Consider the following 27,202-nt stretch of genomic DNA (forward strand, 5'->3'; position numbering starts at 1 on the left):
GCTTGTATTAGCTACCACGTTAGAAAAACCTGTTTGGGTATTGTATACTTATTTCCTATGTGATATTATATATGAAATTAATGAATCCTGCTGAATCAGTTCCTTGTGTGTGCTTTCTGGATGTGATTGCTGCTGCAAACTCTGACAATAGAATGGCCTCCAACCTTTTGGGCACCAGGGACCGGTTCCATGGAGAGATGTTTTCGCATGCGGCCTGCATCCCGCGGATGGGGGCTTCATTTATTTGCGTGGATCAGTTTCTTGCATGCCATGACCCAGGAGTTGGGGACCTCTGGCTTATAGCGAGAATCAATTCATCTTGAATTATAAGATCATGTTTATGGCGTAGTATGTTTTGGAAGCCAAATCATGTTTGGTGAGCTAGAGTTTGTGTTGATAATGTTACGTGAACCCAGATCCATAGTGTCCCTGGGAAAGGCACCTGACTGTGCAAACAGACGCCCTGTTATGAGTAGCAGGGTATCAAGAGAGCTCTGCAATAGCACCTTCCTTCAAATGTTGGGCTTGATTTAGTGAGTAGTAAAAAATCAAGATAATGTCTTTAACTACACACTATTGACTTGTCATCAGTTCTACAGAGGAATGATTGAGTCTGTCACCTGCACCTCTATAACTGTCTGGTTTGCATCTGCAACCAAACAAGACAGAAACAGACTTCAGAGGATAATTAGAACTGCAGAAAAAAACAAATGCTGCCAACCTGCCTTCCATGGAGGTCCTGTACACTGCACGAGTCAAAAAGAGGGATGTGAAAATATCTACAGACCCCTCCCATCCTGGATATAAATGGTTTCAAGTTCTACCCTCAAAACCACGCTATAGAGCACTGCATGTCAGAACAACTGGACACGAAAACACTCCCCTCTAACACCATCACTCTGCTAAACAACTAATTCCCACAACACTGTCAAACTATTTACTAAGACTGTATTACTAGTCTTCTTCTCATCCTTCCTATTACCTATCTCCTCCCACTTATGACTATAACCCTGTTGTTTTTATCGCTACGATTTACATTGTTTTATTTAGTTTCCTAGTGTGACCTGATTGCTTATTTAATATCCTATGACTATCACTAAGTGTTACATCTTATGATTCTTGATGAATGTATTCTATTTTATTTTTCTTATGTACACTGAGAGCATTTGCACCAAAGACAAATTCCTTGTGTGTCCAATCACACTTGGCCAATAAAGAATTCTATTCTATTCCTATTCCATTCCATTCTAATCCTATCCTATCCTTCATTCCAATATCTATTCTATTCTAATCCTATCCTTCATTCCAATATTTATTCTATTCTATTCTACTCTATCCTTCATTGCAATATCCATTTTATTCTATCCCATCTTCTCTTCTCTTTCTTTATCATTATCAATATTATTGATCCTTCTCCCCCTAACCCTCTTGCTTCAGTTTGAAGATTTGTGGTTACTGGATGTTGCCTTGTATATCTGACATAAGCCAACCCTGCACAGGCCTCACAGCCAGTAGAGAATACACAAAGAAGAAATGAGCTTTCTACCAGGTTTCATGAATGACAGTGGAGGAAGAGATCGCTTCCCCCCCCCCACCTCTCTGCTGAAAATACCTTGGACTGATATACTATAACACACACCCAATAAAATATTGTTCCTGGTGAGAAATTACGACCGTTCCATTCAGTTCGTCGGGGAATATCTTTGGCAGAAAACTACTCTGGTATGATTCTTCCCATTAACCAACATCATGTCTGTAGAACACGTAAGAATGGAAAGAAATCAATGAACAGGGAAAATGCAGATGGTGCTCCTACCTTGCTCTGGCAGGGTTTGCGCTGGTCTTGCAGTGGACAGTGTGGCTATGACCAGCACAGCCCCCAAAATAAGACACTTCCACGTAAACATCCCCCTTCTCCAGCTACTGGTCAGCAACAGAGTTCTCAGAATCCATGAGGGCTTGTGCTGGCCAGCACAGCGTTGTTTCCTTCTTCCTTGAAGTTCAGGACTTCAGCTACTCTAGAAAGGAGGAGAGAGAGAGAGAGAAAGAGAAATAAGTTAAATGCACCAGAAATTTAAAAAAAAATCAAAAGGTAATACTTCCAATATTTCAAATTTTAAGATCCTTTGTGTCCTGCGTGTTGTTATGGATTAACGAACCTTTTGTAGGCACAACACAAGGTACTTAGATACTTTCCTTTATTGTCATTGCACCTCATACAATGAAATTACATGCCATTTTCAGGGTGCATTGCAACTATAAAAATAAAACATAAACACACATCCTTCACATTCTATGTAACTGAAATTGAAAATCCCTGATATTGCATTAATACTGCACTATACCATAGAATTCAATATAGTTACTGCCCTGGGATAGAAGCTGTTTTTCAGCCTTTCTGTCCTTGTTTTTATTATCCTGTACCGGCTACCAGATGGTAACAGTTCAAAAAAAAAATGGTGCCCAGGATGAGATGGATTTTTAAGAATGTTTTAAATTTTGTTAAGGCAGCGGGAGATATAAAGCTCTTGCAAAGAGGGGAGAGGGCAATCAATGACCCTCTGGGCAATGATGTTAGCCCTCTGGAGCACTGTCTTTTCTGTCGCTGTGCAACTGGCAAGCCATACACAGATGCAGTATGTTAAAACACTCTCTATGGTGCAACACTATTCAGATAGTCATTGACTTATCATTCAATGACCATTCTAAGTTACAATGGCACTAAAAATATTGACTTATGACCGCTACAGCATCCCTGCAATCACATGATCAAATTCAGGTTCTTGGCCACAGGTAGGTATTTACAGCATCTGTAGGTTCCTTAGGTCATGCGTTCACATTTTTCACCTTTTCAGCCAACTTCTGATAAGCAATGAAGAAAGCCAGAGTTCCTTAAAAACTTTGCAAAAGGTTGTAAAAATTGGGCATGACTCATTTAACAACAGTCTTGCCTAGCAAAGAAAAACTTGGTCCCAGTAGTGGTTTTAAGTTGAGGACTATGTATATATTCACACTGCAGACTTAGAAGTAAACAGCATTCCCAATCCAAACTAATCAATATTTCCAACACACCCACCCACACAAATGCATACATACCAAATAAATGCATATACTACAACTAAATGTTATAAGACATTTTATCCCTTTGAACAGACGACAGCTTAAACCAGTGTCTTTGCATCTCGTGAAACATCCCAATTAATTTAAAATAGGAACCCAAAAGTGCAAAAAATGATCCCATTTTAAATGTCTATAGAGATTCTCCCGTTTATCGGTTTTCCCAAAGGTGTTTTCTTTCAAAAGGCAACTGGACTTTCTTTTTTACTTGAAGACATTTCGCTTCTCATGCAAGAAACTTCTTCAGCTCTTCTTCTCTTGGATGAGAAGCGAATCTCTTCAAGGAAGAAAGTCCAGTTGCCTTTTGAAAAAAACATCTTTGTGACGACCAATGATAGAGAATCTTCACAGATCAGTGATGGCTAGCCTTTATGTTGTTGTGTGCCAAAAGCGCCCACACACATATGCACCCATAATGCGCACACACCCACACATGCGCTCTGCCCCCATGCGTGTGCGTGCAACCCCCACATGCACCCCGCTTTTCGTGCCCCATTTTGGGCTGGAAAGCCTCCTGCATCAACCTGGAAGCTAAAGCAGGGTGCGAGGGAGCCACGCCCCCCCCGGCGCCCTATTTTGGGCCTGGAAGGCCTCCTGCGCCAAGGTGGAAGCTGTGCAAGGCCCCCAAATCAATGTGCGCCCCGCACATGCGCCCCCCATGCATATGGCTGCCACATGTGCCTTGCGCTAATGCATGCACAGCAGAGACCCGAACACCTGCTGGCTGGTGGGAGGTGTACACGCGCATGCATGGTGGAGTTGGCCTGGGACAACGGCTGGCGTGTGCCGTCTGTGCCACGCGTGCCATAGGTTGACCATCACAGCCATAGACATTTTAAAAAAGGAACATTTTTAATCACCCCTGTGTCCATGGTGGGAACTCACAGAGTTATTGCTTGCATGTGGAATTTTCAACCATGGCTTGGTTTAATCATTCTTCCATGTATGGAAGTCATCTGATGGGCAAAGTATTACACCGAGCAGAAGTTGCAAAAATTGAGGCGCAACCTGCCAAACAGTGACTTGCAAGATCCAATTTGCCCTTTATTTTCACAGCTTTTAACCTACAGAAGGCCTGTTAACAATTCCCGGAGGAATTAAGACATTTGATCAGCAGAATACAAATAAACAACAACAAAATCCAAACCAACCAACTAAATGCACAAACCACTTATTTCAAAAATAGCACTAAAGAATCTTTTTTTTTTCAAATGGGAAAGGCTTCCCTCGGTGCTTGTGCCATGTTGGTAGCTCTGAGAGGATATTAATTTAATCCTCTTCACAATGTTCTGAGTCTCCCTTTGCACGTTTGAGTGGCTTCCAAAACTCATAAAACTTTACTATGCTTCAATAATACAATAAAACATCTGTCCAAAAAAAAGGCATGAAGTAAGATTAACCAACAGTTAGAATCATGCCCGTATCTTTAAAAATAATAACAATCCTTCAGGAAATAACTGGATGGATGGATGGATGGATGGATAGATGGATGGATGGATGGATGGATGGATGGATGGATGGAAGGAAGGAAGGAAGGAAGGAAGGAAGGAAAGAAGTGTTCTGACCTAGGCTTCACAAAATCACGAAGCAGACTCCTTGTCCCAACAAAACCTTTTTATGAAGCTAATGTGAATTCCTCTCATTCACATCCAGCAAAGTCCCCGCAAACAGTCTTTCAAAGATGAATTTGCAATCACAGACCTTATCAGGCTTGGACAGCTGCCAGGCCACAATGCTGTCCAAGAAAATGTTTAGTTTAGAAGAACACCTGACGGCCGTGACCAGGGGGGCCTTTTACCAGATTCGCCTGGTACGTCAGTTGTGCCCCTTCCTGGATCGGGATGCTCTGTGCACAGTCACTCATGCCCTCGTCCTTTCTCGCCTGGACTACTGTAACACTCTCTACATGGGGCTGCCCTTGAAGAGCACCCGGAGGCTTCAACTGGTCCAGAATGCGGCTGTGCGGGTTATCATGGGGGCACCTAGGTGCTCCCATGTTACACCCTTTTTAGGTGGCCTGCACTGGTTGCCGGTTGTCTTCCCGGTGCGATTCAAGGTACTAATTATGACCTTTAAAGCGCTCCATGGCTTAGGCCCAGGATACCTGCGAGACCACCTACTGCCACCGGTAGCCTCCCACCGTCCAGTGCGATCCCACAGAGTTGGCCTCCTCAGAGTGCCATTGGCCAGACAGTGTCGGCTAGCAACCCCCAGGGGGAGAGCCTTCTCTGTGGGAGCGCCTTCCCTCTGGAATGAGCTGCCCCCGGAGCTTTGTATAATCCCCAACCTCCGGTCCTTCCGGCGGACCCTAAAAAGTTGGCTTTTCCAGCAAGCTGGCCTGACCTGAACAAAATAAAATAAATTATTGATTATTGTTAATTTTAATTGATTTTTTTTTTAAAAATTATTGTTAATCTTAATTGGGTTTGTTTTGGATATTCTATTTAATTTTTTTTAACTTTTGTAATATGTGTTTTTTTTTAATGTTGTACGCCGCCCTGAGTCCTTGGGAGAAGGGCGGCATATAAATCCAATAAACCAAACCAAACCAAACGAAAATACTTGGCAAAGAGTCTCTGAGAGTCATGAACAAATCTTCATACTAATTAAGCGAACAAATTGTCTCCTGCAAACTCCACTCCCCTTTCATTCCTCTTTATTCCCTATGGGAGGGGCCATTCACCGTTCACCTATGCCTTTAGTCCCGAGTCAGCCCTTGTTCCTTAACTGTTCCCTTCTCCTGGCAGCTCTGCACATGCGCACATTGGGAACAGGCTCCAGCTGTTCTTCTGCCTCACTGATCTCTGACTCCGAAGGCAGCTGATAACTGTCAGACGGCTCTGGTCCCCTCTCTGTCTCCGATACAGAGCCCTCATCAGAACCTTCCTCAGACTCCAGGACTGGCCCATGTTCCTCCCCAACCTCCTTACTGTCCGAATCTGCTGCCAGCTCCGCTAGCCACTGGTGGGCCACAACCGGAAGGAAGGAAGGAAGGAGAGATAAGAGGGAAGGGGTGGGAAAAGGAAGAGGAGGGAGGGAGGGAGGGAGGGAAGGAAGGAAGGAAGGGAAGATAAGAGGGAAGGAGATGGGAGAAAGGAAGGAAGGAAGGAAGGAAGGAAGGAAAGAAGGAAGGAAGGAGAGATAAGAGGGAAGGGGGTGGGAGGAAGGAAGAGGAGGGAAGGAAAGAAGGAAGGACGGACCCCATATCCAACCCTATAATTCTAAATTCTATGAAAAATGGAAAAGCAACAGTGAGTTTCTGAGTCACACATTCAGAACCTAGTCTTCGTAGTTAGGTCAACTATTTCAAGAATGTGTTGCTCAGGCTCTCTTGCTGTTGTTTTCTGGTCTTCATGCCTGGTGCCAGTTTTGCTGAAATGCCCGGCTTTGTTCCATGGCACCAGGGCTTTTGATATGCAAGTGGAATTTGATCCAATGAGCCAAGAACGACTGAAAAGCTGTCAGTATTTTTCAAAAGTGATCACTCCTGCTCCAAATCGTTTTGTTTACCCGCATTCCACTCCAGAGGGAGCCAAATTAGGGGAAGGAGGTTGTTTTGCTCCTGTAGGAAGTTAGCACTTCCTACAGGAGAAGGAAGGAAGGAGGAAATATTCTAGGAAATATTAAAAAGGCAGAATATTATAATTCCCTGGATGAGAAAAGGAGGAAGATGCTCTTGGAAAGCAGCCCCCACCTTTGTTAATAGCCCCAGAAAGCCTGGGCCACCTTATCTACAACACAAATGACGTTCAACTCCAGCGTGATAGGATTAGCCCTTTGTCCTGTTAACCAGGACAAAGACATTAAGCCATAATAGGAATTGCCCAAAGCTCCTTCATTACATCATCACTCAGCAAGATTCAACTAAGCCTGGGACTCAAGACAACCTACAAAGTTACCCCTGCATGGCCCTATGGGAGTATGGCCATCAATCAGAGTACATTTCTTACACAGGAACAGGAAGCTCCAAGGCGGGAGCTTCCTAAAAGAGGGTATAAATCTCTCTCCCTCTCTCACCCATGTGTTCTTTTTCTGCCCAGGATCTCAAACCATATGGTCCTGTCCATCATTAAACCATCTTTCCAAGCAGTCTCCATGTTTCCAGTGTCTTTCTCCCCACTTGGAACTGAACCCAGATGGGCATTTCTTCCAACACTCTCATAATTCTTTTCTTAAAGAAAGCTGCTAGGTGGGACAAAAGGAAAGAAGAGAAAATGTAGAATAATAGTGTTGTAAGGGACCTTGGAGTTCATCTAGTCCAACCCCCTGCCCATGGCAGGAGACATTGCAGACAAATGGCTGCCTGGTCTCTTCTTGAGAACCTCCAGTGATGGAGCACCCACAACTTCTGAAGGCTAAGACGTTGTACCGATTCATTGTTCCCACTGTCAGGAAAGTTTCTCCTTAGTTCTAAGTTGTTTCTCTCCTTGATTAGTTTCTACCCTTTCCTTCTTGTCCTGCTCTCAGGTGCACTGGAGAAAAAAATGACTCCTTCTCTGTGACAGCCCTTTGAGTATTGAAAGACATCAACCCATGGAACAGAAGTTGCCTTCAGAAGTTGTGGGAACTTCACCATTGGAAGCGTTCAAGAAGAGACTGTCAGAAATGGTATAGAGTCTCCTGCTTGGGCAGGGGGTTGGACTAGATGACCTACAAAGTCCCTTCCAAATCTGTTAATCTGTATCTGCATGTCACCCCTAGTCCTTCTCTTCATTAGACTACACATACCTAGTTCCCTCAACCGTTCTTCATGTGTCTTCGTTGCTCCACTCTGCACTTTCTAGAGTCTCAACAACTTTTTTATATTGTGGTGACCAGAACTGGTTGCAGTATTCTAAGTGTGCTCCCTCCAGTGAAGCATAAAGCAGGGCTGTCACTTCACATGATTGAGAACGTCAAAGGGAAACTATAATGATTGAAAACTGGCTGTAGCCCCCTGAATTTTTCTTCCCTTAGACACCTCAAAAGTTGGCTCTGGAAAAGTCATGGGGAAGCCCATCTCGGTTTCATTTGAGTGTCAGCTTCATGGTTCCAGCATGAGTCGTAAGGTTGAGTCACATGAGTTGATGTGCTGTCCTTCAGGCATGGAGGGGAAAAAAGGCCCAGGAGCACGGAAGTGGCGTCAGAAGGAAAACATGCAGTCTGCAGCCAAATTCAACTGCAAGATTTGGAACAGAAGGAAGGAAAAAACCACCGTCTCCTTGAAACTTGTGAATCGAAAAAAAGCAACAGGTTCCAACTTTTAAATGTGACGAAAAAAAGGCTGTGAATCCTGGGTTGTGAACATTGCACAGTAGCAGCAAAAGACATAAAACGAATCCAAGAGCATTAAAGAGAAGCATCAGCACCAGAGCCTGGGATCACACTTAGCTAAGCTTTGATGCAATTTGTTTTAATTCTTGCTTGTCATGTTTTGTGCAGGACACGGGAGACTATAAATCATGATCTATTGTATGGTTCTTTCCTGCTGTTCTCTCTAGCTATTATTAATGCTTTCTACCATCCGAGCACGTGTGTGTGTGTCTGTGTGAGTGTAGAGAGAGAGTTACTGTACATGTTAATGTAACACAAAGTTATCCTGAAGTAATCTGGAAAATAACAATAACCCTAAAGTTTGCAGGGTATCATTTCTGGGTCCCTCTCCCTCCCTCCCTCTCCCCTCTCTGTGTGTATATGTATTGCACGCACACACACACAAACATATTCCTTGAAGACCATTTGTTTAATGATTGCTCAAAATTGTGTGTATATGTATTGCGCGCACACGCACGCGCACACACACACAAACATATTCCTTGAAGACCATTTCTTTAATGACTGCTCAAAATTAACGATGGTACTGAGAAAAATGAGACTGATTACCAGTCCTCACACTTCCAAACAATTCCAGCATTCTTGCGGTCACATGATCAGAATTTGGGCACTTGGAAATTGCCATTTGGGATGGTTGCAGGTCACATGATCACCATTTGTGACCTTCCAGTGGTGGTGGTTTGGGGGGGGGGGGGGCTTCCAACAAACAAAATCACTTTATTACCACAGAGCTGCGTTTTCGCTGGCAGAAGGTTGCAGGAGGTCATTGCAACCGGAAACAGAGCCCGGGACCTGTTTTTGCTGGCAGAGTACTCGGGCCACCCAACACTTGAGATGGCCATGCCCACCCTGGTCACACCCACTCCCCTCCCCGAGGTCAAACACAACCCTAATGTGGCCCTCAATGAAATCGAGTTTGACACCCCTGCAATAAAGCAAAACAAAAATAAAACCTTTGAGGTGTATTTGGAATTTTTATATCAAGACCAAGACAGGGTCAAACCTTCTCTTTCTCATAAAGGAGGTATTTATGAGAAGGAAGCTGGGCAGACTTCAAAGATATTGTTGTGGTCCGCCAGCGGCCAGTGGAGCTGGCAGCAGATTCGGACAGTGGGGAGGTTGGGAAGGAACCTGGGCCAGTGCTGGAGTCTCGGGAAGGGCTCTGATGAGGGCTCTGTAGCGGAGGCAGAGAGGGGGCAACAGCCATATGCCAGTTATCAGCTGCCTTCAGAGTCAGACATCAATGAGGCAGACAATTAGCTGGAGCCTGTTCCCAGTGTGCGCATGCGCAGAGTTGCCAGATAAAGGGAACGGCTAAAGAACAGGGGTCAACTTGAGAGTAAAGCCACAAGTAGACGATGAATGGCCTCTCCCAGAGTGAATAAAAGAGGAGTGGCGTTTGCAGGAGACAATCAGTTTGCTTAATTGGTTCGTGACTCTCTGAGACTCCTTGTCAAGATTTGCAGATATCGGTCTGGCAGCTCTCCAAGCCAGATAAGGTCTGTGATTGTAAATGCTCCCTCGAAAGACTTTGCTGGATGTCAATGAGCAGAATTCACAGTGAATTAATAAAAGGGACTTTTGTGCAGACGAGGAGTTTGCTTCAGGCTCTTGGGAAGCTTCGGTCAGAACAGATATGATGCCCCCTAAGAGGCTGATGTGGTATAAACTAGCAGCTTCTTTCTGGACACATTTGGACTTGGAAATGATGGGTGAATGTGACAATAGACATCACCTTAAATAGGAATGTTTATTTAACATGGATGGGGCTTCTATACTTAAACCTAAGAAAGAGACTAAAACTCCTGCTGACGTCAGAGACACAAAGTTTGTCTAGCAACATATGGAAGGAATTTGACCTTATTTTTGTTCAGAGATGTTTTTCAACATTTTAATCTAATTCTACTGCCATGGGATTTCTTGGTCTTCTCCAAACCAAAGAAAGAGCAGGTCTGATCCTGCTTAGCTTTTTTTCAGCCAACTATCATTGGTTAGTTGCTGATGGGGATACTATAATATTGATGCTAAATTAAAATTCCATCAAACATTTGCTGCTCTTGATAGTAAGCAGGGACACTACTGTGCTTCTACTGGCTCAAAAATTCCATATGTGAAGGATTGCTGCTTCCCGGGTTCCCATCTATCCTTCCTAAGCTGTGCTCCTCAGATGTGTTGAAAATCTAGTCCTCATGGATGGTGACCAGGAGAATTGGGAATTCTGGGATTAGTAGTCCCAGCCCATCTGGAAGACACCAATTTGAGGAAGTTTCGTCTTAACCCAGTCTTTTCAGAATTTGGTGATCATAAAGATGTTTGGACTTTAACATCTGGAGTCTTCCAGGAGTTGAAGTCCATTCATCTCAAAGTCTCCCACGTTGAAAAACACTGATAGCATTTGCTGACCAAACCTGGTGATACAGGTAATAAGAAAGGCTGAGCACTGAAGAACTGATGCTTTCCAACTGTGGTGTTGGATAACACTCTTGAGAGTCCCTTGGCTTGCAAGGAGATCAAACTAGTCAATCAATCTTCAATCTATATACACTATATTGCCAAAAGTATTCGCTCACAACTGATTCTGATTATGTGGATGGGTGAGCGAATACTTTTGGCAATATAGTGTATTTATATAAAATGGCTCTGCATTTGTGTCTGTTTGTGTGTTCCAGCATAACTCTGGAATGCCTTGAAAAATTTCAACCAAACTTGGTACACAGATGACTTACTCTCTGGAAAAAATACTGTGGGGGGTAAGACACCCTCGCGGTGTCTGTGTGTATTCCAGCATAACTCTAGAACACCTGGGCCACTGAAATGAAAAGGAATGAATTATATCTAGAGTGTTAAATCACAGTATTTTTGACAGTGATAATGTACATTTTGGATTCATGTTCTGTTAAGATACAGCCTGTTGTGCCTTAAAATGGCTTCCACTGTACTGCACAGTGGAGTTAACATGGCAACGGCTTCACAGTACTCCACAAGGGGGCTCCTTCTGGTAAAAGGGATTGGTTCTTTAAAAAACAAAACAAGATATCCTAGCCCCTCCGCTTCAAGCAAAGCAGGCAAGTTTTTGGGGGAGGTATCTGCTAATGCAGACAATCATCTCAAAGGCTGTTCCCTGTAGTTTGGGACATTCATTCCTTTTCCTGTTTAATAAAAGATTGGGATAAATAAATACCCAGGCAATGCCAGGTTATCAGCTAGTCCTAAATAAAATTAATCCTCAATGAAATCAATCCTATTGTTCTTTGGAAGGACAGATATGGAAGCCGAAGTTCAAATTCATCTTGGCCACCCAATGAGAAGAAAGGACCCATTGGAGAAGACCCTGATGTTGGGAAAAATTGAAGGTAAAAGGAGAAGGGAACGGCAAAGGAAGAGATAGTTAGTGTCATCGACACAATGAGCAAGAATTTGGGAAAAATCAGGGAGGCAGTTGAGGACATGGGCCTGATGTGCTGTACAAGTAGTCCCCGACTTACAACAGTTCACTTAGTGACCAAAGTTACAACAGCACTGAAAAAAGGGACTTCTGACCATTTTTCACACTTACGAACGTTGCAGCATCTCCATGTTCACATGATTTATATTCAGATGTTTAACAACTCACATTTATGATGGTTTGCAATGTCCTGGGGTCATGTGATCACTTTTTGCTACCTTCTGACTAGCAAAATCAATGGGGAAGCCAGATCACTTAACAACTGGATGACTAATTTACAACTATGGTGATTTATTTAATATCTATGGCAAGGAAGGTTGTAAAATGGGACGAAACTCACTCAGGAAATTTCTCACTTTGCAACATAAATTTTGGACTCAATTTGTCGTCGTATGTTGAGGACTACCTGTAGTCAATGTTGTTGCAAAGAGTCAGAACACAACTTAGTGACTCAACAAGAACAACTTGTTCTGATTTGCTTTCCCTTTTCTCTCTCTTTCTTTTAAAGCAAAGCAATTAAAGTATTAAAGCGGATAAGAGATGATGGATAGATGATTTCTCTTTTTTTGTTGTTGTTTTGATTTGCTTTTCCTTTTCTCTCTTTTCCTTTTTTAGGTGGATGACATGATTGAAAATTAGATAGGAAAGAAAAAGTGTTTTAATAAAGGGTGACACAATTAAAAGCTAGAATAAGTGGTAGAAATAAGAGAAGGTGGAATATTAATGTATACATTTCTATATAATAAAATAAAAGTAACAAGGGAAAACATGGAATAATTGATTATATAATAATAATAACTACATATACTTATTATATAATTATAATCGACAACAACAACATCAATGTTACACACATTGCCAAAGAGTGTTCCAAACGGGAACAGAACTCCCTTATGAGGTATTTACTTCTTCTTCATGTATGTGCTGCAGGGAAAACAAAATATTGCATTTCCACCTTTTAGCTGTGAAGAAGCAATTGAACTCAAAGAATATAAAGACTCAGCTCTTCTTGGTATTTACACAGACACTGTATAAATTTGAACAACCTTCCTGCTCATTTCATAAGGATGGAAAGCAAACAGAGTCATTTTTCAGTTCCTTCCTTCCTTCCCAACTGCGGGAACTTATTCACCTCCAGTTTGGTTTCCCCACCCACCTTCATAACATCCTCTGGGGTGTTTATGCTTAAGATTTTAGCACATCTCCAAATCTATTCTATTTTCTCTTCTATATATATAAAAACGGCTGTGTGTGTGTATGTTCCAGCATAATTCTGGAACACTTCGAGCAATTTCAGCCAAACTTGGTACACAGATGACTTACTTTATGGAAACAAATAGCGTGAGGGTAAGACACCCCTAACACCCCTCAGAGTTTGCGTTCTGTTAAGATACAGCCTGTTGTGCCTTAAAATGACTTCTACTGTACTGCCGTAAAATGGCTTCTACTGTAAAGCACAGTGGAGTTGCCATGGTAACGGCTTCACAGTACTCCAAAAGGGGGCTCCTTCTGGTAAGGAGAAAAATCCAATATTAGAAATTACGTTTGGTCCAGACATTTCCCCCCTGTAAATAAATACCCAGGAAGCACCAGGTTATCGGCTAGTAGTAAATAAAAATGTACTTGCGCCCCGAAGACTTCAGGAACCTTCAGGAGACTTTCCTGAAGGCTTTGGAGCAGTCAAAAGGACCCTCTGAGTAAATCGGAAGTCTGTTCCCAAACTCTCGATTTGCCCGTAGGGCCGGTTTCTTGCACTCCGGAGGCTTCAGGGAAGCTCATGAAGCCTCCGGAGGGCCTCTGGGGGGCAGGGGAGGCTCTTTTCACATACCCCCCCAGGCTCCTAGAAAGTCTCTGGAGCGTGGGGAAGGTGAAAAATGGCTTTAAAAAAGGGTGAACTCAGCTGGCCAGCGCGCACATGCGGCTGGCCAGCTGACAGGGCAGCACCTCGCGTGCCCTGACAAATGGCTCTGCATGCCACCTGTGGCACGCGTGCCATAGGTTCACTATCCCCGCCCTATACCAATGCCATTTCAGAAAAATGGCTGTCCAATCTGTTCTTAAAAATTGTGCACTCACAACTTCTGAAGGCAAACCGATTAATTGTTCTCACAATTAGGAAATTTCCCCTAGTGTTAGGCTGCTTCCCCCTTTCTTTAGTTTCCATCCATTGTTTCTTGTCTCACCTTCTGGTGCTTTGGAAAACAGCTTGACCCCCTCCTCTTTGTGGCAGCCCCTCAAATACTGAAATACTGTCATGTCTCCCCTAGTCCTTCTTTTCACCAGACTACACATACACAAGAGGGACACGATGGCTCAGTGCCTAAGACGTTGAGCTTGTCAATCAGAAAGTGAGCTCCATTACCTGTCCCAGCTTCTGCAGTTCGAAACCATGTAAAAAATGAAGGTAGAAAAATAGGAACCACCTTTGGTGGGAAGGTAACACTGTTCTATGCACCTTCGGCATTTAGTCATGCCTTTGGCTCTTTGGCTTTGAAATGGAAATGAGCACCGCCCCCTAGTCGGAAACGGTTCCACCACAAAACCGCGCTCGACTAAACCGCGTCCGACTAAACCCTAAGCTCACGTCATCAACAGGGCGACAACAGCACGGAGACAGAAGCATGCTGTAAACCCTAAACCTAAAATTAACCCCTAAACCTAAACCTAACCCCCCTAAACCTAATCCTAAACCTAATCCTAACCCTAACCCTAAACCTAACCCTTAACCTAACCCTAACCCTAACCCTAACCCTAACCCTAAACCTAACCCTTAACCTAACCCTAACCCTAAACCTAACCCTAAACCTAACCCTAAACCTAACCCTAAAGCTAACCCTTACCTTAAGTTGAATTGGCTTGCTTTCAAAGCGCTATTTAAAGCGCCCTTCTTTCTCCGCGTTGGCTGTTGTCGCCCTGTTGATGACATCAGCAACGCGGTTTAATCAGGTGCGGTTTAGTCAAGCGCGGTTTTGACGGGTCACGGTCGGGAACGACTAGCACACATGTGCGAGGGCAACCTTTACCTTTAGACATACCCAATCCCTGCAACCATTCTTCATATGTTTTAGTCTCCAGTCCCCTAATAATCTCTGACAATCTTCTAGGCTAGTAGGTTAATGACAGAGGTGAATCTAGTTCATAGCTCATGCTGTTTATCATCATATGTCAAGCCAGCTCTCTCTGGCAGCAATACAGTGATTCTTACCAGAAGAAGTGACTAAGAGCAAAGTCTAGTGATCCTATTTCATTCCTTGAGGCTTAATAATTGGAGATCTCTACATCAGTTATGACATTCTAAATATTACACCCTTAAAATAAACAATACAGCACTATTTTAAATCAATACACAGGAAATACATGTATACACAATCCACTACACCAGGACTCATTGGGCACAAAACTTAATGACTGATTTATAACATTATAGAAGTAACTGCAAGAGGAATGTCTTTTTCTGGGGCAAGGAACATATTTGCATGGTAGCCAGCATCCCAGTCTAGGAAAGTGTTTCTCAACTTGGCAGCTTCCAGATGGATGCCAATTCCCAGAATCACCAGTCAACTGAGCAATTGTTGAGAATTCTGGGAGCTGGATACATCTGCAACTTGTCAAGATTAAGAAACATTATTTACTCACAGCTATGTGTTTGTCACAGCTATGTGTTTATCATCTACCAACTGACATCATATTAGAGCTTAATAATTCAACACATTGTCTCACTCCCAGTAGTTAACAACAGTTAAGTAAAGACCATTAGCACTTTCTTAAAATGGGTTTTAAAGAAATCCCTGCCACTGCTGGCTTTGTACTACTAGTTTCTCCTAATTTTGGTGCTTTCACACGTAAAATGGAGTGAATAGCAGTCATTACTTCTTAATTGACATTCATGATAGAATTTTCCCATAACAGCACATGAAAATCACAATATAACTAAAAAACAATATAACATCAAAACTGGCTGCTCCCAATATGAATTTGGGTACTTTTGCCTCCCAGTTGGAAAGCTGTTGGGTTAAAATTTGTGATGGGGTGGGAAAGAGATGGTCTCCAGATGTTATGGAACTCTAACGCCCATTAGAGGTCAATATGTCAATGGTCCATTGACAACATCTGGAAGAAAACCACACTTCACCAACCCCTAATCTGCAACTGAGTTAAATTTGTACCTAATCCTGATCAAGAATCATAGTTGAAGATGCAGCAATATTCTAAGGCAGTGTTTCTCCACCTTGGGCATTTTAAGCTGTGTGGACTTCAACTCCCAGAATCCCACACATTGGCTGGGGAATTCTGGGAATCGAAGTTTACAGAGTTTAAAGTGGCCAAAGTTTAGAAACACTGGTGTAAGGGTATGGGGGGGGGATCCCTTAACTACATCATTCATTCTCTAGGTCATTACCTCTTGGAATTTCTACTAGCATCCATTTGTAAACATACAGAAACAATGTACAGTCATGATAAAACAGAGGCTATAATCATGCAGAAAATTCTATAAGCAAATAAGCTAATAAAATGAAATTCAATGGTGAAAAGAGTAAGGTTCTACATTTAGGCAAGAAAAACAAAATGCATAGGTACAATATACATGGTACCTTGCTCAATAGTAGTAACTGTGAGAGGGATCTTGGAGTCCTAGTGGACAACCATTTAAATAGGAGCCAGCCGTGTGCAGCAGCTGTCAAAAAAGCCAACACAGTTCTAGGCTGCATCAACAGAGGGATAGAATCAAGATCACCTGAAGTGTTAATACCACTTTATAAGGCCTTGGTAAGGCCACACTTGGAATACTGCATCCAGTTTTGGTCGCCACAATGTAAAAAAGATGTGGAGACTCTAGAAAGGGTGCAGAGAAGAGCAACAAAGAGGATTAGGGGACTGGAGACTAAAACATATGAAGAACGGTTGCAGGAACTGGGTATATCTAGTTTAATGAAAAGAAGCACTAGGGGAGACATGATAGCAGTGTTCCAATATCTCAGGGGTTGCCACAAAGAAGAGGGAGTCAAACTATTCTCCAAGGCATCCGAGGGTACAACAAGAAGCAATGGGTGGAGACTAATCAAGGAGAGAAGCAACTTAAAACTGAGGATAAATTTCCTGACAGTTAGAACAGTCAATCAGTGGAACAACTTGCCTCCAGAAGTTGTGAATGCCCCAACACTGCAAGTCTTTAAGAAGATGTTGGATAGCCATTTGTCTGAAACGTATAGGGTTTCCTGCCTAGGCAGGGGGTTGGACTAGAAGACCTCCAAGGTCCCTTCCAATTCTGCTATTGCATTGTACTGTAAATATGAAATTCCTCTGTCTCACTGCTTTTTATATGTTTACTGGTGTGCTTCCACAGGTTCAGATATCTTATTCAGACCTAGCAAATATGCACCCTGCCCTGCTTCTGTTATTTTAAGCCTTTTTTGTAATATCCAGACAATTTTTCCTTATTCCGTCTTCTCCTTGTTATGTCAGGCTGACCGAAAATTATCTGGGTTGCAGGCTGTTCTTTTTGGGTGCTATTAAAGGGCATTAATTGTTGAATGTAACATTGCTGCCTAGTTACTGCATGACAGAAGAGCTGCTGACAGAGTTTTCAGTCCCAGGAGCCAAACTAACATGGCTAGCCAAGGAAACGTTGTCTTTGGTGAAATAGGATGCTCTTAACAGAACAATGGCAAATCTAGGCAGCCTACTAAAAAGCAGAGACATCACCCTGCCAACCATATTATGCGTATAATAAAGGCTATGGTTTTCCCAGTTTTAATTGATGGCTGTGAAAGTTGGACCATAAGAAAGGCTGAGCGCCAAAGAATGGAGGCCTTTGAACTATGGTGCTGGAGAAGACTCCTGCAAGACCGCAAGGTGATCCAACCGGTCAGTCCTAGAGGAGATCAACCCTGACTGCTCTTTAGAAGGCCAGATCCTGAAAAGGAAACTCAAGTACTTTGTCCACCTAATGAGAAGGAAGGACTCATTGGAGAAGAGCCTCATGCTAGGAAAGACAGAGGGCAAAAGAAGAAGGGAATGACAGAGAATGAGGTGGCTTGATGGAGTCACGGAAGCAGCCGACATGAGCTTAAATGGACTCCAGAGGATGGTAGAGGACAAGAAGGCCTGGAGGAGCGTTGTCCATGGGGTCGCAATGGTTCAGACATGACTTTGCAACTAACAACAAGAGAACAAAATGTAGGGCGTGAGCTCCGCTAAGAGGGAAGACAGACAATAGCAAAAGGTAGACACTACGAGGAGATGTAGAGCATGGAGTGTGCCCTGAAATGGCATCTTCATAAAAAGATATGATTGGTTCTCCCAAAGTTGCTTTCTCAAAAGGCAACTGGACTCGCTATGTTTTTCCTTAAAGACCCAAAGGTGTTTTTTCAAGAGGCAAATGGACTTTCTACTTTTTTTTAAAGACGTTTGGCTTGTCATCCAGGAAACGAAATGCCTTCAAAGGATGAGAAGCGTAATGTCTTCAAAGAAAAACCAGAAAGTCCAGTTGCCTCTTGAAAAAGCACCCTTGGGATCACCGTGACCTGGATGACTGAGAATCTCCATAGACATTTTCCTTGAAGACCTTTTGCTTCTCATCCCAGAAGCTTCTTTGATTCTGCATTCTGGTCAGTATAGAAGAAGCTTCTTGGATGAGAAGCAAAACGTCTTCAAGAAAAAAACTAAGAAAATCTAGTTTCCTTTTGAAAAAGCGCCTTTTGGACAACTATGACCTGGATGACTGAGAATCTCCATAGACACATGGCTGGTTCCTGAAACTCAAAAAAGTATATGGATCCTACGCTAATGATCTCCTTCAGGGTTAAGAACCAGATCTCTGAGTGGAATCTGGGAATCTCCTAATTAGTGCCTATCAAACTTAACCAAGAGTTCTTGTCTGGTCAATGACAGTTTAGATCCACAGACTTTTCTCAAGATTTTTCCTTTGGCAAGGAAGCTTGCATATGTCACCCAGCATCAGCAGTCTCACGGCAATCTTTGGAGCGCGTCCATGGCAGCTTCTTCTCAGAGCAAAGTCCAAGATTTAAAATGGATATCCATTTGGTCATGTCCTTCTCCTGAACTCAAACGGCCTTCAGGCTTCCCCCAGGTTGCAGAATTGGTTTTTAACATTTCCTGAGTGGGAAGGACTGAAGAATGATTCTGCCGCATTATCGTTCCCACTCAATGGAAGAATGGATAAAAAAACTGATGGAACTAGCAGAGATGGCAAAATTAGGTATTTTAGTGAAAGGGGGGGAGAAACAACCAACTCTGGTTTTGTTTCTACTTGGGAAGCGCTTCTAAACTTTGTGCTGGTCAGGAAAAAAATACATGAAATCTTGACTTTACTAAGTGTGCAAAAGTAAAATGTTGTTTATTTTATGCTGGAAAAGGTTGGCATGCTTTTTTCTTTCTTTTTTCCTCTTTATCCCATACTCTTTTTCTCCTTCTTTCCCTTTCCCATTTCCCTATTGTTTTAATTGTCATTTGTATTTTGTATTATGATAATTATAAAAAATTACTGTATTTTTGGGAGTATAAGACATACCTTTTCCCCTCAAAAAAGAGGGTGAAAATCTGGGTGTGTCTTATACACTGAATACAGCATTTTATGCCTCTCGAAACCCTGCCACCTTCACAAAAATGGCCATGCATAGCCTTTAGGAGGCTTCCAGAGTGCTCCTGGGGGCTGGGGAGGGCAGAAATGAGTGAAAAACAGTCTTTTGCTAGTTCCCCCCCCCACCCGGAGCACTCTGGAAACCTCCTAAAGGCTATGCATGGCCATTTTTAACTAAAAAGGGACCCATTTTCACAAAAAACGGGTCGTTTTGGGGAGGTCTGCAGAGTGCAAAAACTTTTTTTTAAAAATCTGCCTCTTAAAAATCTTGGTGTGTCTTATACTCCGGTGCATCTTATACTTAAAAAAATATGGTATTAAAAAAATGACTCTGTTGTGAAGGAATGCTACAATTCAGTTCCCACCTGCCTTTTCTTAGGTCCATGATGGCGGAGTTATGGCATGCATGCCGGAAGTGATACACAGAGCCATCTCTCCAGGCACTCCAGCTGTCGCCCGTTGCTCTTCCGGGTTCCAATGTGCCAGCCAGCTGGTCTTCACACACACAGGAGCGCTGGAAAACAGAAAAGCAGCTCCCTGGTGTGCATGCACGTGCCGAGAAGCTGAATTTCCGGTTTCTGCTGCGCCCATGCATACTGAACAGCTGGTCTTCATGCATACATGAGCATAGAAACCGGAAGACCAGTTTGATATGCCTGCAGCAGGGAACTGCTCTTCCAGTTCCTGGCGCTCCCGCGTGTGCACACCAGGGAGCTACTCTTCCGGTTTCCAGCGCTCCCCCGCCGCCATGCGTGCTCCTGTTTTTGTACTCGGTGCCAAAAAGGTTTACCAACACTGTCTTGGGTCATTAGACCATTTTCCCTGCTTTGCTGCCTAAAATTTTGTTGAAGTACAAGTTACAAATTGGCTCCCAGAAAATTTTAAACAAGTGCTACAGAGGTACAAAAAGTACATCTGAGAATATTCTAGGGGGGAAATAAAAGGGAACAGAGTCAAGAGGCACATCAGCAATAACAACTGGATCCCCAACACCAAGGCCAAAATCTGCTGCTGGTCACCCAACCGAACCTAGCAAAACCTTGGAACACTTCCAAAGGAAAACCAACCTTGCCCTTGTGTAGCATTCACACACCCCATTCGCATCAGAGGAGATCCAATCAATCACTCTAAAAGGAATCAACCCTGACCCTTCTTTGGAAGGACAGATGCCAAAGCTGAAGCTCAAATACTATGAGGAGAAAGGAATCCTTGGAGAAGACTCCTGGTGTTGGGAAAGGTGGAAGGCAGAAGGAGACGGCAGAGGATGAAATAGTTGGATAATCTCATTGATGCAATGTGTCAGGCCTGAAAGCCATTTTGGTGATTGGATCATCAGGCCTGCCACATTTAGTGCTGTGGGAAACTGGGAGGGGGATTATATGGGAGATACATAGTCTAAATAACATTCCTTTCCCAGAGAGTCAAGGACTTCTTGCCCTGCACCTGGAGTGGCATGACTGGGAGGCATCTCCAGTTGGGACGATGTCTGATTGGACCATGTGATGGACCTGTGGGTGCTGGGCAGGGACTTGTACTTTCACTTGGGTGGAGAAAACCTGGAAGCTTTCACATTCAGGTTTTCCCAGATGTGCCAATATGACGTCTCTAATAAAATGGAACTTTGAGGAACTTCAAGCTTGGGGTTTTATTTCGTTGGGGGTGTTACTTGGAACCCTGACACAATGAAGATGAATTGGGCAAGCAACGGCAGATAGTAGAGGACAGGAGAGCCTAACATGCTGTGGTCCATGGGGCCCTGAAGAGTCAGGCACAACCTAGCAACCAAACAACAACAACAACTGAAAACACATATTTCACGAATGAAGGCAAAGATATGTGTCCCAGGATCCAACCTGGGTTGGTCACTGGGACGAGAGGTTTTGTCTTCCGAGCTTTCGGACTCATGCTGGAGGCCATCCTCTGGGAATTTCTAGAACTTTCCATCTTCAGGGAACTTCTAGAACAGAGATGGCTTACCTTTTTCTAAAGGTGTGCCAAAAATGTGTGTGCGAGCTCCCTCACCTGTGCATGTGTGAGTGACACCTCCCCCTTCATGTGTGAGTGACCTGTGCATGCACGGGGGGGGGGGGGGATTTTCACCCTTCCCAGTCTCCAGAAACTTTCCTGGAGCCTGGGGAGGGCGAAAACGGAAGGACGGGGGAAGCAGTTTTCACCCTCCCTGGGTTTCAGGAAAACCTCCAGAGCCTGGGGAGGGCAAAAAACAGGTCCAATGGGCCAACCAGAACTTCCGGAAGGCCAAAAAACAGCTGGCCAGTGCACACATGTGTGCTGGAGCTAAGGGCTGACAAGGGCTGCTGTGCCGGCAAATATGGCTCCATGTGCCACCTGTGCTGTAGGTTCACCATCACAGTTCTAGAACTTTCCTAAACATCGGCTCCAGCACGAGTCCAAAAGCTTGGATAACAAAACCTCTCATCCCGGTGACCAACCCAGATTGGATCTTACAACACGTATTTTACTTAAGACAGCAACTTGTATATATTTTGCTTGAAAACGACACAGAAGAGGAATTCTGTTAAATAGCCGCATTTAATTTTTTTGAGCCCCTCCCCGGGTCCCTCAAAAAAAGAGCCATATGCAGTGACTGTTTCAGCTGCTGAGATTAAGTCATCCATTTGCCACAAAAATACTCCTGGGAAACATCAAGCCCAGAGGAAAATTGTAAGAGCTCCTATTTCTCTTCCGATAGATTTCCTTGGAACATGGATGTTCTTTATTAGGGGTCCCAATGGGGGAGCATCACAGTGGACGTGGTTGATTGAGTAACAACAGATTCCCACCTCCCCCCAGTCTGCTCCCGCCCTCCCCATCTGTAATTGGATTTTAGCTGTTGGCATTAACTTATTCGTGTGTGTGTGTGTGTGTGTGTGTGTGTGTGTTTGTAAGACACCCAGAGTTACTGTGGTAAAATAAGTGGCCAATAAATGTTTATAAATAAATAAATTAGCAAGCTATCCCCCCATAGCTCTCACCGCCAGTTCATAGCCTTTTAGCCTCTTATGTTGATAACATACTAATCTCTCCTTAACCACAGCCAGGATTAAGTCTCCTGAAAGAGAGGGAAAATCTTACAATTTAGATTAGAGGAGAGAGGATGATTGAATTGAGAACTGATAAGATTAAGTAGCTTTTGAGATAAGAAAGTTGTTCACGGTTCCAGGTTAGATTTGCATTCTCAGGGGATCAAATAGGATTAGGAAAATCTGAATTTAAATCTCAGTTTGATGAGGAAGTGGGTGATTTTAGGAAAAGTTATGACTTCCAAACCTTAGAATCAGAATAGAGCTGGAAAGGACCTTGGAGGTCTTCTAGCCCAGCCTGCTGCTCAAGCAGGAGATCCTATACCATCTCAGAAAAAGTGACTGTCCAGTTTCTTCTTAAAAAACTCCAGTGATGAAGCACCCACAACCTCTGGTGGCAAGCTGTTCCACTGGTTAATTTTCCTCACTGTTAGGAAGTTTCTTCTTAATTTCAGGTTGCTTCTCTTCTTGATTAGATTCCACCTATTGTTTCTTGTCCTGCCTTCAGGTGCTTAGCTTGCTTCACCAGATTATTATTGTCAGGGGAAGTAATTCTAAGGAAAAATACTGAATATGCATCTCATATTTTAGAAAGAAAAAAAATCAGGGGATTGCCAAAAGATCAATAAAATGACCATGCTTTAATTTCAACTAAACTAAACATTCTGTAGTTGGACCTTTGGTTCTGATGTTTCTTCCTGCAATGTTTCAGGGAGGGAGCTGAAGATAAGGCAGACAATTTTTCTATCTCCTTAAAACATCAAGGTAAAGGTTCCCCTCGCACATGTGTGCTAGTCAGTGGTGGGTTTCCATTTTTTTTACTACTGGTTTACTACCACCACTGGTGCTAGTCATTTCCGACTCTAGGGGGCGGTGCTAATCTCCGTTTCAAAGCCGAAGAGCCAGCGCTGTCCGAAGACATCTCCGTGGTCATGTGGCCGACATGACTAAATGCTGAAGGCGCATGGAATGCTGTTTCTTTCCCACCAAAGGTGATACCTATTTTTCTACTTGCCCTTTTTACATGCTTTCGAACTGCTATGTTGGCAGAAACTGGGACAAGTAACGGGAGCTCACTCAGTTATGCAGCGCTAGGGATTCAAACCGCTGAACTGCTGACCTTTCTGATCGAAAAGCTCAGTGTCTTAGGCCCTGAGCCACCATGTCAAATTGGACATCAAATTGAACATGAAATTGGACCCCGAATCCACAGCGTTGCCTAGCCATAGACAAGGATCTCAGCACCCACAATCGCCCCATTAAACATGGGAGATCCAACATGGGAAACGTCATCTACATACCTTTCAAGAGAAGAATGCCACAAGTCCATTTTAATAGCTCTGAGTAATCCCTTACTCCTACTTTAGTGCAGACAATTACCAAGTCTGTCAATAAACCTTAACTGCATTTCCAGTGTTCAAAGGATGTATTTCATTGTAATCATTATCTCACCTCTAATAAGCAGGTCCATATTCTCATCTCCAGACAGAGAGCCGTGGACAGGTTTAGTCTAGGAAAGAACATAAGGGCTGAAGGCCTCCTAATTACTATGTTCATCATCATACCAAGCCATGGTGTGGAGAATAGAGCTGGAAAGGACCTTGGAGGTCTTCTAGTCCAACCCCCTGCTGAAGCAGGAGTCCCCGTACCATTTCAGACATGTGGCTATCCAGTCTCTTAACCTCCAGTGATGAAGCACTTATAACTTCTGAAGGCAACTTCTGTTCCTCCAGGGAAGAGGTGAAATCTTGGGAGTTATTCCCACCAAAGAGAAGACATTTTCAGCTGCCAAATTAGGCACCCAGAAATTTCAGCTGAACTGGAAAGAAATTGACTCAGCTCCTGAACAGAAACAAGGTCAAGTGACTACACTAGTGCCAGGGATGGGTTACGGCAGGCACTACTGCTGATTTGCTCCAGTGTGTGTGCCGCGCGCATGCGCAGCGCGATTAAAATTGTTCTGCGCATGCTCAGAACTGAAAAACAAGATGGGGAACCTGGGTCCCAGCGACCCAGGACGTTAAACCACAACACGTTCGGTCAAACCTGTCCAAAACGGTAGGAACCCACCTCTGACTGGTGCCAATATAAGTTTGGAGCAGTATAAATGCCACATATGGAAGCTAATCCTCAAGAAAAGAATGAAGGGCTTCATTCAAATGGAAGACTATAGTACAAGACCTTGGGATTTATCACGATTTAACTCCACAATTGCTGGGATTCACAGAATGTGCCAAAAACATACACCATCATGGTTTACAAGGCACAAGAGCCAAAGGATTCTCCACCAAGCCAAACAAGCCACCTTCTAGCTTAGTCGATGACGTCAAGAATCTAGTCTGAAACAAGGTGAGATTTAAACCAAGTATGGAAGCCCACTCTATCCTTACTATGCCAGCCTGCCCTAACTTTATGGCAAGGCCCTGAAATATCTCTCATAGTTCCCAGCCAGCTAGCCAACTGGCCAGCTGGCGGTGAAATATGGCATTTAGAGTCCAACACACCTGCCGGTTTTATGTTTAATGATCAGCCTGAAAAGTACAAAGGGAGAGAGAGCAAAGACTCCAGCCCTACCAGTCATTTTGTAGCCTGTCATTGAGAAGTTACAATACGCACCAGGAAAACACAACAGGAGAAGCAATTTAACTGCTGAAGGCATGCAGTCTGCAAATTTTTAGGGCCAATTTCTTAGTCCAAATTCTACCAGACCCTCAGTTATAGCAATAGCAGTTATAGCAGTTAGATTTATATACCGCTTCATAGGGCTTTCAGCCCTCTCTAAGCGGTTTACAGAGTCAGCATATTGCCCCCAACAATTTGAGTCCTTATTTTACCCACCTCGGAAGGATGAAGGCTGAGTCAACTCTGAGCCAGTGAGATTTGAACCGCCGAACTGCAGATAACAGTCAGCTGAAGTGGCTGCAGTACAGCACTCTAACCACTGCGCCACCTTGGCTCAGTTATAACCTTGCTCCCAGTTAGCAAGGGGTGTGTGTGTGTGTGTGTGTATTTCAGCACATAGCTGTCCTCAGCTGGTCTTTTTACAGCTCAGAAGCTAACCGCCTTGGGACTAATTAGTAATTGATGAGAGGTAAAGAGCTTGATGTTCGTAAATCCTAAAACCATGCTAAAGAAACATCAAAGGCACCATTTACAGATAGTCCTCGACTTACATCCAAAAGAGGATCATGTGTCCCCGGGATACTGCAGCTGCCTCAATGCATGCCAGTTGCAAAAGCATCCAAATTTTGATCAGGTGACTATAGGGATGCTGCAACAGTCATAAGTGTGGAAAACGATCATGTCACTTTTTTTTTAGTGCCATCGTAATTTAGAACGGTCATTAAACAAATGGTTGTAAGTCCAGGACTGCCTCTACTGACCTGGGAACTCCCACCCGAAAGGCCTCAAAACTAATGCTGGTAAGCCCACATTTTCCCCTAGTGCAATGCATACATCCCACTAACTTTCATTTACCGTATTTTTCAGAGTATATGCACCAAGGTTTTGAAGAGACAAATTTTAAAAAAGTAGGTAGGTAGATAGAGGGATAGAAAGGAAGAGAAATATAGTAGGTAAGGAGAAAGAGAGAGAGCAGGTAGGTAGGTAAAGGGAGAGGGGGGAAATATAGAGAAATACAGTAGGTAGGTAGGGAGAGAGAGAAATAGAGAGAGAAATACAGTAGATAGGTAGGGAGAGAGAGAAATACAGTAGGTAGGTAGGTAGGTAGGTAGGTAAAGGGAGAGAGAGAGAGAAATAGAGAGAGAAAGAAATACAGTAGGTAGGTAGGTAGGGAGAGAGAGAGAGAGAGTAGGTAGGTTGGTAGGTAGAAGAAGAAGAAGAAGAGAGAGAGAGAGAGAGAGAGAGAGAGAGAGAGAGAGAGAGAGAGAGAGAGAGAGAAATACAGTAGATAGGTAGATAGGTAGGGAGAGAGAGAGAGTAGGTAGGTAGGTAGATGTTTCCAGGTGTATTTAACCATGTGCTGGAGAAGGAAATCGCTGACAATCTGCTGCACCTAAGACTTTCTTCCTGCTGGCACAGACCTTCATCAATGTATTTCTTATCTATCACTTTAACTAAAGAGCTTTCCAAAAAAAAAGGTTTTTTCACTCTGCAAACCTCCCCAAAACAGCCCATTTTTTGCTCATTTCTGCTCTCCCCAGCCCCCAGGAGCTCTCTCAAATCCTCCAGAAGGGTTTGCACAGCCATTTTGGTGAAGGGGGCGGGGCTTCAGGAGGCAAAATATGCTGTATTCGATGTATAAGACACACCCAGATTTTCAGCCTCTTTTTTGAGGAAAAAGGTGCATCTTATACTCCGAAAAATATGGTACCCAGACTGTGTTTATAGCAGGTGTGAACAGAATTGTGGCTTTAAGAAACAATGTCTTCCTGAAATCCTGGACAGAAGAACTGCCATGTTTTTTTAAAATATTTTTTGTTTTGTTTTAATACAAACAATCCATCTTCCATTAAACAGTGTGTCCATCTGGGCACAAATATCTTGTGCAATAAGTTAAAATTTGCAACCATACTCATGACTGTCTATTCATAACTTAATACTAATATACATAATATATCTGATACTATAACAACCCTTTTCTTAAATTATTTAATTCTGTTAATATATTTTCTATAGTCAATATTTCACGAGTCTACTTTCATTTCTAACTTTCATATTTATTCT

General features: G+C 43.3%; 1 protein-coding gene across 2 annotated transcripts in view; it reads right to left on the reverse strand.

Moving 5' to 3' along the window:
- FGFR1 (fibroblast growth factor receptor 1) overlaps window positions 1–27,202 on the reverse strand; it is a 132,201-nt gene that overhangs the window by 91,282 nt on the left and 13,717 nt on the right. For both annotated transcript variants that reach the window (XM_087706160.1, XM_087706161.1), the window contains exon 2: window positions 1,817–2,018. In XM_087706160.1, coding sequence (XP_087562286.1) covers window positions 1,817–1,907 — 91 coding nt within the window. In that variant the 5' untranslated portion in view covers window positions 1,908–2,018. The remainder of the gene's footprint in view (window positions 1–1,816; window positions 2,019–27,202) is intronic.

Source organism: Thamnophis sirtalis, unplaced genomic scaffold, assembly GCF_051295495.1.
Source record: "Thamnophis sirtalis isolate CommonGarterSnake01/CBP01778 unplaced genomic scaffold, rThaSir2_p1.2 scaffold_2, whole genome shotgun sequence".
Lineage (NCBI taxonomy): Eukaryota > Metazoa > Chordata > Lepidosauria > Squamata > Natricidae > Thamnophis > Thamnophis sirtalis.